General features: G+C 46.6%; 1 protein-coding gene across 1 annotated transcript in view; it reads right to left on the bottom strand.

Moving 5' to 3' along the window:
• The window catches only part of SMU1 (SMU1 DNA replication regulator and spliceosomal factor), a 423637-nt gene that overhangs the window by 202503 nt on the left and 206878 nt on the right, over positions 1 to 14256 (bottom strand). The window contains exon 8 of the mRNA XM_069630784.1: positions 13785 to 13912. Coding sequence (XP_069486885.1) covers positions 13785 to 13912 — 128 coding nt within the window. The remainder of the gene's footprint in view (positions 1 to 13784; positions 13913 to 14256) is intronic.

The raw sequence follows: 14256 nt of genomic DNA, 5'->3' as shown, positions 1-14256 counted from the left end.
CATCCACTGCTGTCCCCATAGGACGAAAAGGCAGAGGTTGAAGCACAGCTGCACTTAAAGATTTTGCCACAGCTTTCGAGGTCTGCAACCTCTCAAGGCTCTCGTCAGCCTTGTTGCCAAACAAATGTGCGCCATCAAAGGGCATGTTCAAAAGACGGGCTTGCTCATCCGGGGCAAAACCCGACTTGGCAACCACGCAAATCTGTGTATAACGGTGCTCGCAGCCATGGCCCGGCTAACACACTCGGCCGTATACAAACCCGACTGAAGGGATTCGCACATGGCATCCTTGCCATCTTGCACGAGAGCAAGAAAGCCATCCCTTTCTTCCCCCCCGGGAATATGCTCAGCCGCTAAAGCAACTGTTCCACAGAGGGTGTGAGAACCTTGCTAAGGAACAAGTGGAGTTGGCTGATTTCAATGCCATGCTCCCCGCAGAAAAGACCTTGAGAGCCCAACCGTCGAATCGTTTGTCGTCCCTATCAGGAGGGATGGTAGGGTACACCGCCTGCCTCGAGGTGTCCGTAGTCGCCTAAACGACCAAACTCTCGGGAGTGGGGTGAGTGGATAAATAGCTGGGGTCGCTAATGGAAGGGCGGTACTTTTTTGTCAATGATTTATTGGCAGCCGGAAGAGATTCCGGTGACGGCCAAGCAGCCGCCACCCTTTTCTGTAAAGTGAGATGAAAAGGTAACACCTGGTCAGAGGACTGACCTTGGTTTAAGATGTCTGTAAAATCATCTTGGACAAAATCTTCAGGAGGACTGGACCAGCCCATATACTCAGTCACCCTAGCCATGAGCCGCCTGTATGACAACTCCGCATGACCCCCAGGCTCAGGCCTACCAAATTCCACTTCCGGAGAAGTGTCCAACCCACTGGCATCAATGTCATCCAGAGGGAGGTGAAAACCAGGTCTAGGGACAGAAGAAGGCCTGGAGTCCACTACTGGCCTCACAGACTTAGCAGTAGCCTTTCTTGGAGGATCCACCAGATCAGGGTACGCCAATGGTAAATTTCGGGCAAAAATCCACGACGGCGAAGAAGACATCACTACGATGAAAAACACGAGGCGCGCTGAGTTCTCTGAGCAAACACGTTTGCGGAAAAAATGAAACTGGCTACGGGCGCTGCCCGTCCTATTTATAACATCCGGTGATATCGCCCTCGACGGAGGCCTTCGAGGGACATCAACCTGACGTCATTGACGCAGGATGCACTCTGCCGAAAAAGTTTCCGAAGTGCACAGCTGTGGACATTACATGTCAAAGATGTGGAATATGTTGGAGGACACAATCCATTCGAATGTAAAGTTAAATTGACTTTACTAGTCTTTTTAAATTCCTATACCCAGCACACCCTATCTTACAATAGAGCGCTGGAGGGGTTACCTAGTATTCCCTGTGTCTAGAAACTCATGTAGCAGTCAAATGCTACCCTTTCCTATCGAAATGGCTGGTGGCAGTGGTTTTTCAACAAACTACCATGATTTTTCCCGACCACAAACACCCGTAGCTAAAAATCGTGGGAGCCATGTTTTTCAAGATAGCGTGTTAAGCCCCTTTGTTTAAACAGGTCCTGGTCGTCTTTTTTTGCCGTTTCTTTTTGGAAAGGTCCTTCTACTGTTCGTCTCTGCGTGCCAAACTAGGTTTGGTCCCTTTGTTTCTATGCCTTTGGCGAGCTTCAGGACTGAAGACCGCCTCTGGCGCCTGAGTGTCTGGGGTGGGCAGGAAGTGAGGGAGGTGCCCGAAACTCCCTGTGCTTAGTCTCCTAGGAGACCCAAATGCACTCTGGCGTGATTGGCTGGCTGACTCTCAGGCAAGGACAGCCACCCTGCTGGGTGAGTGGCAGCTAGGCTGGAATTGAAATGGAGAAAACTGTTTAAAAGGCGAGTCTCTTGGCTTGGAACGCAGAGTCAACCACTGGAACGAAAGAACCGAAGACTAGCTGGAAGAGGACGGCTGCTGCAAATCCTGGACTGTTGGTTTGCCCGGTGAAGCCCTGCTGCAGGTCTGAATTGCCAAGTTCATCTCTACAGAGAAGCCCCTTCAAGGACGATTTCTTCCTTTGAGTTGATGCGACCAATCAACTCGTGAGCCACCTGGATACCATTCTCGGAGATGGTTCGGTTTAACCAGGGGGAAGGACACCAGCTTGTGTGCTTGACTACAGCTACTCGAACCGAAGATCTTCCATTTTGCCAGCTTGTTTGAGCAGTCCCCGTGCGGTGAAGGAGTCCCCAGACATCCTCCCTCTTGTCCCCACAACAGGAACAGTGAGATCGGCAGGAACTGTTAGGAACTAGCGTCTCCAGCTGCACCTTTTCTTCATATTAAAGTACTGTGCCAACCCGATTGAGAGAACTTACCTCTCGCTGTGAAAGTTTGTAAAACTTTCCCAACTTGCTGGCCAAATCAGCTTGTGACCCAACATACGATTCTTTATCGTACAAACTACTTCTGGAAACTTTGGCAAAGACTTTACCTTTTACTACAAGAACTGCTCTTTCCAATCCAAGACACTGGGCCATTGACTTTGGCCTAGGCCTATTGAACGGAATCGAGTACTCTAGTAAACTAAAACTATTTGCACTGCCTAGGAAAGTATTTGTGATCTATTTTATTAACTTGTACCTTTGTACTTATTATTTAACGTGACTGAAATGCCATTTTGCTCCTATTTCAGGGGAGCCTAATTTACTCAGAAACTTATTGGTTTAATACTGAAGTGTGTTTGTGTATGATATTAAGTTGCCTCCTTCTAGTGAATGTTTTCTAAATGACTGTGTAATAAATTAATAAGTGTTTTACCAATAAACCTTGAGAGTAAGTGTCTACTTGAACCACTGTGATTGTAAGACCTCTGTGTAACATTGTTTACTGCTTACATTCCCTCTTGAGAGAAGCCTGGCTGCTCAGCTCGCTACCAACAACTGTGTAGTACAGACTTCTACCAAAGGTTGATTTTGCTTACACCTGTAGTCCTAATTGCATGTGGTGGTCCCAGAGGGTACTGCATGCAATTCTGCCTAACAGTCCACAGTGTCCTCACTATTTAAGTCACCTGAGGGTGTAGGAAGTGCCTGTGTGCCATCCCGATTGTGTATTTGCTGATTTAGAGAAACTAAGAGCGTGTATTTTGAAGTATATTTGTGTGTTGCTATTATATTGCTCCCTTCGGAGGAAGGCTTATTTAAACAATTATTAATTTAACATTATGTTTGATCAGGAAACCTTGAGTATAAGTGTTTATTTGAATACTTGTCACTGTGAATCTCTGTGCAACTACCCTGCTGCTCACATTGACCCCGCTTGAGACAAGCCTGGCTGCTGAACCACACTACCAACCTGTGTAGTACAGACTTCTACCAAAGGTTGGGTTCCTATGGCCAGGAGGTCAAGGTTGTTGTAGTGCACATAAAGGGTACTGCATCAAATCTTGCCTAACAAGGTGAGTTAGGCAAGAATTGATGTACTAACCCTGTGGGATACTACACAACCCTTGTCCTATTGGTATTAGGTAATCCACCTATTGGTATAGGTATGTACTACACAAGTTGGTAGTGTGACTGAGCAGCCAAACTTATATCAAGAGGGGTAAATGTGCGCTGAAGCAATGAAATCCACCCGTTAGTAACCAAATAACACTTACACACTCAAGGGTTTCAGTTAAAATAATGATGTATTTAACAGTGGTTTTTTAAATAAGCATTCTTTAAAAAGGGCAATATTTGTAGCAATCAAATACACTTCAAAATACTTCCTCAGAATCAACACAAGGCAAATAGACACTCTTTAGAGATGCTTCATACACACTTCCTACACCCTGATGTGACTTCACTAACTAGGACAGTAACAGCATTTATAAATCACTTGTGTACTTTGTAAATTCTGAGGTTGGTAGAAAGGAAAGGTTAGTGGAAGGAAAAAAAAAAATGTGAGCACTTTAAATCTTCCAATGAAGTCTAGATCAAAAACCTTTCCCAGCAATATTAGTTTAAAACCAATGCATCACCTATGAGGGACAGTAAGAATCAAAGTCAATGGACTAGAAGAGTCTGCAGGTAGCCACGCCAGTCAAGTCAATTAAAGCAAAGTCTATGGAGCTGAAGCACTTCTTAGATAGTAAATGTTTTGCACAATGTTAGAGAGTTTGTCGAAGAAAAACCATGGTAGGGTCATGTTAGGTAAGATTTGCACAGAACTGGTAAATATTCCTTTCCTGGTTCAACCCCAGAACTTTTTTGCTTTATTAGTGGGGTATTTTTTCCATAATACCTCAGTGAGTGGGAACTTTTTTCCACACTCACATAATCTTTAACTCTTTATGGGTGTCATTTTTAAGACTCTCCATAGTGTCTTTTTAAAGTTATCGTCTTTAAAAACGTATTGGCAATTAAGTGCCTGTTGTTGCTGGGTTGCCTTAGGAGCTTCCCTTTTAACTTTCTTTTGGTAACCTTCGGTGAACTACAGTTCCCAAGGGTAGAAAGGATCTTGGGATCCCTTTTACATTTTATTCTGTGAAGCCAGCACACCCCACCTTATGTGGAGTGCTGGAGAGATACAATGTATCCCCTTTCACAATAAAACTAACAATTCTGTTACAGTGATAAGCTTACCTTCAATGGCTGGCGACAGGCATACCTTGTATTAATTTGGTGCACCTTTACCGCGGGCTGTGTATACAGCTGCAGTAAAGGGACCCAAAGGTGTCCATAATTACCATAAGGGCCCGTCTTCTTTTTTCGCCATTTTAGTGTTTGTTGTTTCTTGTTCCTTCCCCCGACATCCAGGGCAGGAAATCCCTTTGTGTGATTTTTGTCTTTGACTGGAGTCCCCTGGACTCCCCACCCAGGCTCCAGTCAGTCTGTGAGAGCAGGAAGTGAGGGAGGAGTCCAAATCTCCCCAGCCCTTTGTCTTACACCTTGCTTGAATGGGGACAAATCCCACTGGCGGGGCGGGGGGGGCGGCTGTCCTGATTGAACAACCAGACCGCCCCTTCTTGTAAAATGTGGGGAGAAAATGCAGAGGTTGTGCTGTAGTTTCTGATAAGTACTGCAAACTGAAGAAAAAGTAGACGACTGGAACCGAAACCAAAGAGGAAGAATAGGGTAACGCGGCTGAAACGATTTCCAGTGACCGGAGAGCCTGCTGTGTAACCGGAGCCTGATGTAGCCCTTTCTTCCAATCAACCTGGGGCCTGCGAAAACGAGTACCCAGAGGCTATTGAGACTCACTAGACTGAAAGACCTGCATGTTGAGCCATCCCACGTGTTTCTGCGACCTTCCGTTGTTGCAATAACACAATACCCAGGGACCACAAGTGATCGTACAGTGCACAGTGTTCCAAATTCCGAATGTCGCTGAAACTTCATGGGCATCCTGGCGGATCTCCAGAGACACAAATCGAGTCCGAAGTCCCCTCAGAGTGCTGGACCTTTAAAACGATAAGTCGAACCGCGATTTTCTGTCTTCTTCTGTGCTCCTTGAAAAGGCGCCAAATCCGCAGAACCACATTCAGCCGCGAGTTAAACCTTGCCTAGAGCCTTCTTCATTGATCCCCGGCTGCAAAGTCCCCTCTGAGGTCTTGTTTTCAGTCACAACGACGAGGAATCCACTGACCGGGTATTTGGCTGCAGACCCTGAAGTTCTCCTTCTGCAAAATCTTCAATGCTGAGGTACTGTGTTGGCTTTGGTATGTGCTTACCTTAAACCTGTTAGGATTTCTGTATATCTGTGGGTTGTTTTCTGTGATGGGGAGGCCTCTTATCCAGTGCACCCAGTCCCACTGCTAGAATCCTGCTGGGGTGTCTTCTTGCGAAGCCCCTGGACCCTCTTCTAGCTCTAAAGTGAAGTACTTACCTGTTTGCCCAGTTTTCCTAAGGAACTCTGACTTTTGCTACTAAGAACCTATTCTGACACTGCCTGTTGGTCACTAGTCCTAGTGACCCCTCTTTTGCCACTGACAACAGTCATGCTCCAAGAATAAGGGAAAGAATTTGAAGGGATTGGGACTTCTGCCTAGAAAAGAAAGTAAGCATTTCTTACTTGTAAAGAGTTGGTTGGTAACTGTAATTCTAAGAGTGAACCGTTACAAAAGTTCTTACTGATCTTGAATGTGTGATGCACTATTCTTAAAAGTATGGTTAACATCTTGTCTTCTGTAGCAACTGTCTGCCAGTCTAATAGAAAGTAGATGTGAAGGTGTTTTACTCTCCTGTGATAAGGTTGTGCCTCTTCCCAAAAGTAAAATGTTGGTTTCACCAGATTAGTCCCTTAGGGTAATTTTATGAGAGTCCTCCAACTGTTGGTATCACCAGATTAGACCTGTTAGGATAATTGTACGAGTGTCCCCCCCAACTGGGTCTTGCTTCCCGCAACTTGCTGCTAGCCTGTCCTTAACATGTCTGTATTAGGTTGTTGCCTACCTAGAATAACGGAGTCACTCAGTAAAGTGTGACATTGGGTTTTACTTTCCCCTTCATTGTGAAGTTAAAAGTATGTGGGTTTTACTTACCTTGTGTTAGCGGTGTGCCAGCCAAAATAAGTTACAAGAGTTACTGCTTATCTCTATCAGGGGTTCCCTGATTTCAAAAGCACTAATTGTAGATGTCGGCCTGTGCGTAGGCCGATATCTAGTGGAAGCTGCAGAGTATTAGTTTGTTTTTCGAAACTCGAAAAGGGACATCGAACTAGGGCGTGCCAGTAATACTATCCCTAGTGTGACGTCCACTGTACCCATGATCCCTCACGCGTGTAGGACCCTCAGATTGTGCTTTTTCTGACATGAGGTAGCATGAGGAGTAGCGCGAGTACAGAGTATCCAAATAGATAAGATAGATAAGACTACAAGCCTCCATGAACCTTCTCTCAGAGGGGTGGAAGGGCGGGCGCATGTGAATCTAAGCACATACAAGCATCAGAAATACGATTACGGTGAGTAATGTATCCCTTCTGAGGTTTGTGGAATCTCCTTAGATCACATGCTTATGGAATCTTCTTAGATCACATGCTGTGCATAGATTAGCGAGCAGTGTTAGAAGAAGAAGGAGGAGGAGGAGGAGGTTGGATGTGAGAAGGGTCATGAGCGAACAAGAACCGCTTGTCCCACTTGAGTATCCGTCTTGGAATGCGTGTTAATGCAGTAGTGCGGAGTAAAGGTGTGAATAGAGCTACATGTAGCTGCTTTGCAAATGATGTCAAGGGGTACATTTGCAATGAAAGCCAGAGTGGCCCCAGTACCTCTTGTAGAGTGGGCCCTTGGTGTAAAAGGCAGTGTTTTATCCGACAGGGAGTAGAACAGTTGGATACATCCGACGATCCATTTAGTGATGGCACCTTTAGAGACACAATCTCCTTCTCTGCCTAGAGCTACGGAGATGAACAGTTGATCTGTCTTTCTTAGCGGTCTGGTCTACGTAGTAGAGGACCGCTCTCCTCACATCTAGTGTGTTGAGTTTCACCTCACCCGAACTTTTGGGTTCTTGGAAGAAGGCCGATAGCTCAATGGACTGGTTAACATGGAATTTTGAAATGAACTTAGGTGAAAACCTAGGGTGAGTGCGTAAAACCAGTTTATCCTTATGAACAGTAAAGAAAGGATCCTGCACTGACAGAGCTTGAATTTCACTGACCCTTCTTTATGGATGTAAAGCCTACAAAGAAGGCAGTTTTATAAGTCAGGTGTTTGAGACTAGCTTTATGCATGGGCTCAAAGGGAGGTCCCATGAGTTTAGCAAGCACCACATTAAGGTCCCAATCTGGTGGTGGGTTAGAAATTGGAGGGTGGAGTTTATTTACCCGTTCCATAAAAGCCTTGACAACTGGCACTTTCCACCATGACACCTTGTTATGGGAGGTGGTGTAGGCTGACAGCGCTGCCAGGAGTACCTTGAGTGAATTAAATACTAACCCTGCATCCAGTAGGTGGAGCATATAGTTGACAATATTGGAAGGAGTGCAATCAATTGGGTTGATTAGTTTATTCTGGCACCAAATAACAAATCTTTTCCACTTATCAAAGTAATGGTGCCTTGTGTTAGGTTTTCTTGACTCTTAAGATATCCATACATCTCTGGGGTAAATTGAGATGGCCGAACTCCATGACTTCAGGAGCCATGGTGCCAAGTTCATCGAGTTGGGTTGAGGCAGCACTGTTTGTCCTTCGTGCTGGGAGAGTAGGTTGTACCAGCACGGGAGTCTGATGGGGTCGCACACCGCCAGTTTGCATAGGTGTGGAAACCATGGTGGTCTTGCCCACATAGAGGCAACTAGGATGAGCGTCATCGATTCCCTGTGTATCTTGTTGACCACCTTCCTCATCAGAGGGGTTGGTGGAAAAGCGTAGGCAAACATCCATGACCAATTCATCCATAGACTCTTGGAGCCTGGCTGGGGGAACCTGGATGCGAAGTCTGGGCAGTGTCTGTTTTCGCCTGTGGCGAATAGGTCTATAGTGGGGAAACCCCACTGAGAGAAGAGATCTTCTACGACGTCTTCGTGTAGTCACCATTCGTGTTCCTCTGGGAGGGGATCTCGGCTCAGAGCGTCCGCTAGTGAATTGAGATCCACTGGAACATGTTGGGATGACAGGTAAATCTTCCGTCTGAGTGCCCATTTGCAAATTTTCTGGGCAAGCTTGGACAGATTTGGCGAACGAGTGCCCCCTTATTTGTTTAAGTAAAACATTGCCGTTGTGCTGTCTGTTAGGATCTGCAATGACAGGTTGGATAAGAGGGGTTTGAATGCCTGAAGCGCTCTGAAGACTGCCAGACGTTCTAGCAGATTGATATGGTTCTGAGCCATTGTGTGAGACCGGAGACCCTGAGCTGTGTGGTGAAGGTAGTGAGCTCCCCACCCTGTCAGGGAGGCGTCTGTTGTGACGACTGCTTGTATCTCTGGATCGTAAAAGGTTTTCCCTTCTCTCTTGTCCACCAGCGAAGACTTTGTACTAGTGTTGGGGAAACGACCGCTAGATCGTCCCACTGACCACTTGCTTGAGACCACTGTTTCGCCAACCATTCCTGCATGGGTCACATGCGCAGGCACGCGTGGGGAACCAGGTAAATGCAAGTTGCCATCATGCCTAGCAAACACATCGCTTTGCGTACGCTTTTTTATGCGACCGGACTGATACTGAGGAATTTGCAACAACAGATTTTGAATTCTTTCCTCTGATGGAATGGCCAACCCCTATTGGGTGTTTAGGACAGCTCCTAGGAACTGTTTTGAAGTGCTCAGCACCAGGCTCGATTTTTTTCTCGTTGATTGAGAAGCCCAATCGGAAGAGGAGGTTGATTGTTCTTTGAATGTTCAATCTGCAAATTATGGGGGTTTCCCCTGTGATGAGCAGTCGTCCAGGTAAGGGTAAACTGGGATTGCCTCCCTGCGTAGGTGCGCCACCACCACCGCCAGTACCTTGCTGAATACCCTTGGAGCCGAGGCTATTCCGAAGGGCAGCACCTTGAACTGGTAGTGCTGGCTGTCCATCTTGAAATGCAAGAATCTTCTGTGTGGTGGGAACATGGAAATATGAAAATAGGCATCTTTCATATCCGATGTTGCCATGTAATCCCCCTTTTTAGTAGGGGTATTACCTCTTGGAGTGTAGTAATGCGGAATTGTTGTGGCTTGACATACGTGTTTGCAGGGCGCAAGTCCAATACTGTGCGTATCGTCAGATTTTTTTTGCCACAAGGAAGCAGGTTGAATAAATACCCTTGTTTACCTGATTGCTCGGAACAAGTTCTATTGCGTCCTTTGCAAGAAGAATGGCGATCTTCTCGAGGAGGATTCTTTGGTGCTCCAAGGAGTGTACTTTCTGTCTTGGAGGATGGCTGCGGGGGCATTCTAGTAGCTCTATACAGTATCCTGCGGACACTGTGACAGCACCCATCTGTCAGAAGTGATCCCTACCCATGCGTGGGTGAAGTTGGAAATGCGCCCCCCTACTGGGGATGCCTGGGAAGGGACCCGGAGTGGAACGTCACGGTTTATTGGGTGGCGTACCACCTCTACCAGGGCTGCCTCTACCCCCAGAGCGGCCCCTGCGCTGACCTCTGGTGAAACCCTGTGTAGCCTGGGATTGAATGCTGCCCCATGAGGTTCCATTTTGATAGTAGTTGGAACCCCTCTGGGAGCGTTGGCCGCGAAAGCGACGAAAATTATTATTTCCCCTTTGACCCGAGGGCTTATTTGTCAGTTGGCAGAGGGATTTTAAGGTCTCGTATTCGTCCTTAGCCGTCTTTCGTGCCTCCTCGACTGCTTTCCCAAATAGGATGTTCGGCTCTACCGGCATGTCTACGAGGGTGGCTTGGGTCCCGGGCTTGAACCCGGATTGTTAGCCAAGCATGGTGTTTTATTACTGTGCCTTATGCTATTAATCTCTCTGCATTATCTGCTGCATCGAAGTTTGCCTTAAGGATGCATCCAGACACAGATCTTACTTCTGATGCAATTTGGGCCAACTGGCCCTTTAGTGGTTCGGGTGCAGAGGCTATTAGGGCAGCTACTTGTTCCCATTGGTGGCAATTGTAGCTTGCTAACAGAGTGGTGGAGTTGGCAATCCGTGCCCGATATGCTGATGTGGATGCCACCTTCCTCCCCAGAGCATATATTTTCTTGCTCTCTTTGTCAGGGGGTGCTTCTGAAGAAGCTAGTGGTGTGCCCGCCCTCTTTCTGGTGGTTGTTACTACCAATGAGTCGGGTTTTAACTGACCCCTTATGTATAATGGATCGGAGGGAGCGACCCGAAATAATTTTTCTACTCGTGGATTAACAGCCCCAGTAAGATTAGGGGTTACCAGAGAAGGATTAATTCTGCGCTGGCTTGATTTTAATATGGGGATAGCTTGGGCAATGGATTTCCTGTCCCCTAGGGTTTCTTCAGCAAAATCTCTATCTTCTTGGACACCCTGTGTGTCTATTTGAAAATGGGTTGCAGCTTTAGCTAGTACCTCAATGAGTAAAGGTTGATTATCAACCGGTCAGTCATTCACTGGGGGATCCTTTGGAATAAGGGAGTCAAGACTGTAGGCTTCCGCCTCGTCTTCCTCTTCCTGGTCCTCATCATCCCCATAGTAATCAACCCCTGTCTGATCTTCCAGCATCTGTATTTCTGACTCCTCACCATATGGCTGGTAAGGCTGAATTATTAAAGGGTCTGCAACCAAACCCTGAACTGGAGTTTCAGAATGGAGCCTCTTAGTAGGGGGTTGAGGGTCTTTGGATCCCAAAGGGGCAGAGGTAGCTGGTGTACTTTGATAGCTATGGAAATGAGGGTCCTTTCCGTAGAAATCTACAAAAAAGGACATCCTCCTCATTACCCTATCGATGTCCTCTGAGTTCCATTCCTAGGAACTGGGCATAACCCTCTCCTGCTCTGGTTTCTCATCCATGCCCATACCCCGAGGAGTGGGAGGAACAATCTTTTCCTTGGTGACAGGGTCAGGGACCTTGGATTTTTCTTTTTGTTTTTCCTTCTGAACCTGAAGTTCAGAGGTCTTTTTATGTTGCTTTCCCCCCTTCCCAGGACTAGAGGAATGTTTTCCTGAACCTTTAGGGTTTTCTGAATGTTTTGACGCCTGGCGTTGAGATTCGGAGGTGGTAGCACGAGATTCGGGAGTCTTGGATGAGGGGCGTTGAATCTCGGAAGCAGACGTCAAACGTACTACCGAGGTAGACGTCGAATGTGCTACTTGGGGGAAGAGGTCGGATTTGTCTTCGGACGACTGGGCCTTAATGACTTTTGGTACTGTGGCACCTCTTGCAACCGTGGAAGGTTGCTGTGTGTCGTGAGGCGACCGTGACCAGGAACGCCCAGAGGACACCGAATCAGTGGACCGCTCGCTCGATGCCTTCTTTTGCCGATCGCTCGACATACGTGTTGAATCTCGGCTGGGGTTAATGTGTTTGGTGGAAGAGGTGTGTGTTGCACTCTTGCCGCCAAGTGTTGTCCCCATAACTGAACCGCCGGTCAGCCCTCCGAAGTCGGGGGCTTGCGTGCGGGTGCCTGAAGTCACCCCTATGCCCTCGCCGTCCGATAAGGCGGCGTTGCTGCCATCGCTGGAGGAACCCACGGCGTCCATGGCCTCTAGCTGCCTGACGTAGTGGGCCCAGCGCTTCAGCGAGCGGTCCTTGAGTGTTTTGGTTCTACAATTAGCCTCAGGATGGTCTTGTGGTAAACACAAGTTACATGTATTGTGTTTGTCTACCCAGGGAAACTTGCGGTTACACTTTGGGCAGAATTTAAAGGGAGAGTGTGTGGGAGAGTGTGAGAGTGTGTGAGAGTGTGTGTGTGTGTGTGTGTTTGTCTGTGTGTCTCTCTCTCTCTCCACCCCCCACTCTCCCTACTTGAAAAGGCAATGGCCAGAGGACTTCCAAGGCCCAAAGTCTGTTGTGTAGTCTCGACAGCCGATTTCCCCAGTCCCGATTCACCGATGTCGATCTTCGGCATAGGGTTGGAGAAAACTGGGAAATTTTGTGATATTGATAAATGGCTAAAGCCAAGGGAACTCCACGATATGCTTCCAACAAGTATGGCGGAATAAAACAATCTGAGGGTCCTACACGCGTGAGGGATCATGGGTACAGTGGACGTCACACTAGGGATAGTATTACTGGCATGCCCTAGTTCGACGCCCCCTTTTCGAGTTACAACAAACTGTAATACTGTGCAGCTTCCACTAGATGTCAGTCTATGCACAGCATGTGATCTAAGCAGATTCCACAAGCCTCAGAAATATATCAGTAAGTAGGAAAAGGGGCTACTAAGTAATCCACCAGCACTCCACATAAGGGGTGTGCTGGACCTACAAAGAGAAAAAGTAAAGTCAATTTCACTTTACTATTCTTGGGAAATGTAGTTCACCCAAAAAAAGGTATTTAAACCTTATGAGAAATCTAAAGTATTTCTCTGTGGCACTGCACTGAAGGTGCTGTGCGTCACCATACAAAAAGTAGATGCTTATGGAGTTTGTCAGACTCCAAACACAAACAAATGAAACACATAATACGAATCAGAACAAAATAAAAGAGCAAGAAAAAAGGGTTGACTCATTGACTCACTCCAGGGTTAAAATTAAAAGTCCTAAAATCCAGCAAAAGAGCTGGGGGTCTCTAAGGTTGAAGGGAATTAGCACAGAAATGAGAATTCTCCCTAACAAGAGGCGATGTCGGCAGATGAAGAGAGCACACAGGCTCCTTAGAAACAAAAAACTTTTTTCCAATCAAAAAACGTACAAATACTCAGAGATCAAACTCGAGAACTCCCAACACTGAATCATGCGGTCAAAATATGAAGATGGCTGCCAGAGGAGGGGCTTAGGGAGAGGACTATCATTGGATGGGGGCAGTATGACCCAGAGGACAGTGATTGGTTTAAAGGAGAAATAGTTTATAACTGAACGTGAACCTATTTTCTTCTACAGAGGATTCCCAGCCTGATGACGGGAATATTCATGAGCATGTGAATCCATGCCAGACCCCATGCTGGAGAAACAGTTTCTCAGTACTGACAGTTTGAAGGACTAGTCAGTTTCCCCATAACTGAGTAAAAGACGAGGAAAACTTGAAAAAAATCTGGTCAGGTTAAAAAAAGGAAGGGTGTTCCATTGAAATCTATGGAGGGGAAAGGGGCAAAAGAGAAATCCTTTCCCAACTAGCTATGGGTCTGTGCTTCTCACCCTCTGAACACATGAGGAATTAATAAAAACAGTGCACTCAATGAAGGGCCACAGTTCATGTATTTTAAAAACCTTTCCCTACATATCTGATATCCAATCTCACCTTATAGTTTGGTCAAAAGATGCACTGAGAATCTGGCTGCTGTCTTTGGAGAAACTAAGACAGGTAACACCTTTGCTGTGTGCACGTTCAAATCGCCTCAAGCACTGGCCACTCTGAATCTTCCATACCTGAGGAAAGCAGAAAAAGACAAGCTTAACATAAAGGACACTTGACAGGTTTTGAAATACAGCGAGAGATGGCTAAGAAAGAACGCTCACCGGTTACAGTTTTGAAGAAAACAGTTTCTCTAACCAGTGGCGACTGGTGAACTTTGAAACTGGTGGGATTTAAAATCATGCCTTGTAAAGTTCAATGCATGCGCGTTGATGGGATGGATCTCTAGAATCTGGCCTGGTGGACAGATTTTAGGAGGCCACCCTAGGTATTGTGAACATGGGTACTCAGAGGTTAGCAAAAACAATCAAGGTAAGTATTAGGGAGAATTCTCATTTCTGTGCTAATTCCCCTTCAA

The sequence above is a fragment of the Ambystoma mexicanum genome, chromosome 6q (genome assembly GCF_040938575.1).
Source record: "Ambystoma mexicanum isolate Mex_15411 chromosome 6q, UKY_AmexF1_1, whole genome shotgun sequence".
Taxonomy (NCBI): Eukaryota; Metazoa; Chordata; class Amphibia; order Caudata; family Ambystomatidae; genus Ambystoma; species Ambystoma mexicanum.
Note: the sequence above shows the minus strand (reverse complement) of the source record. Positions and strands in the feature narration are given on the sequence as shown.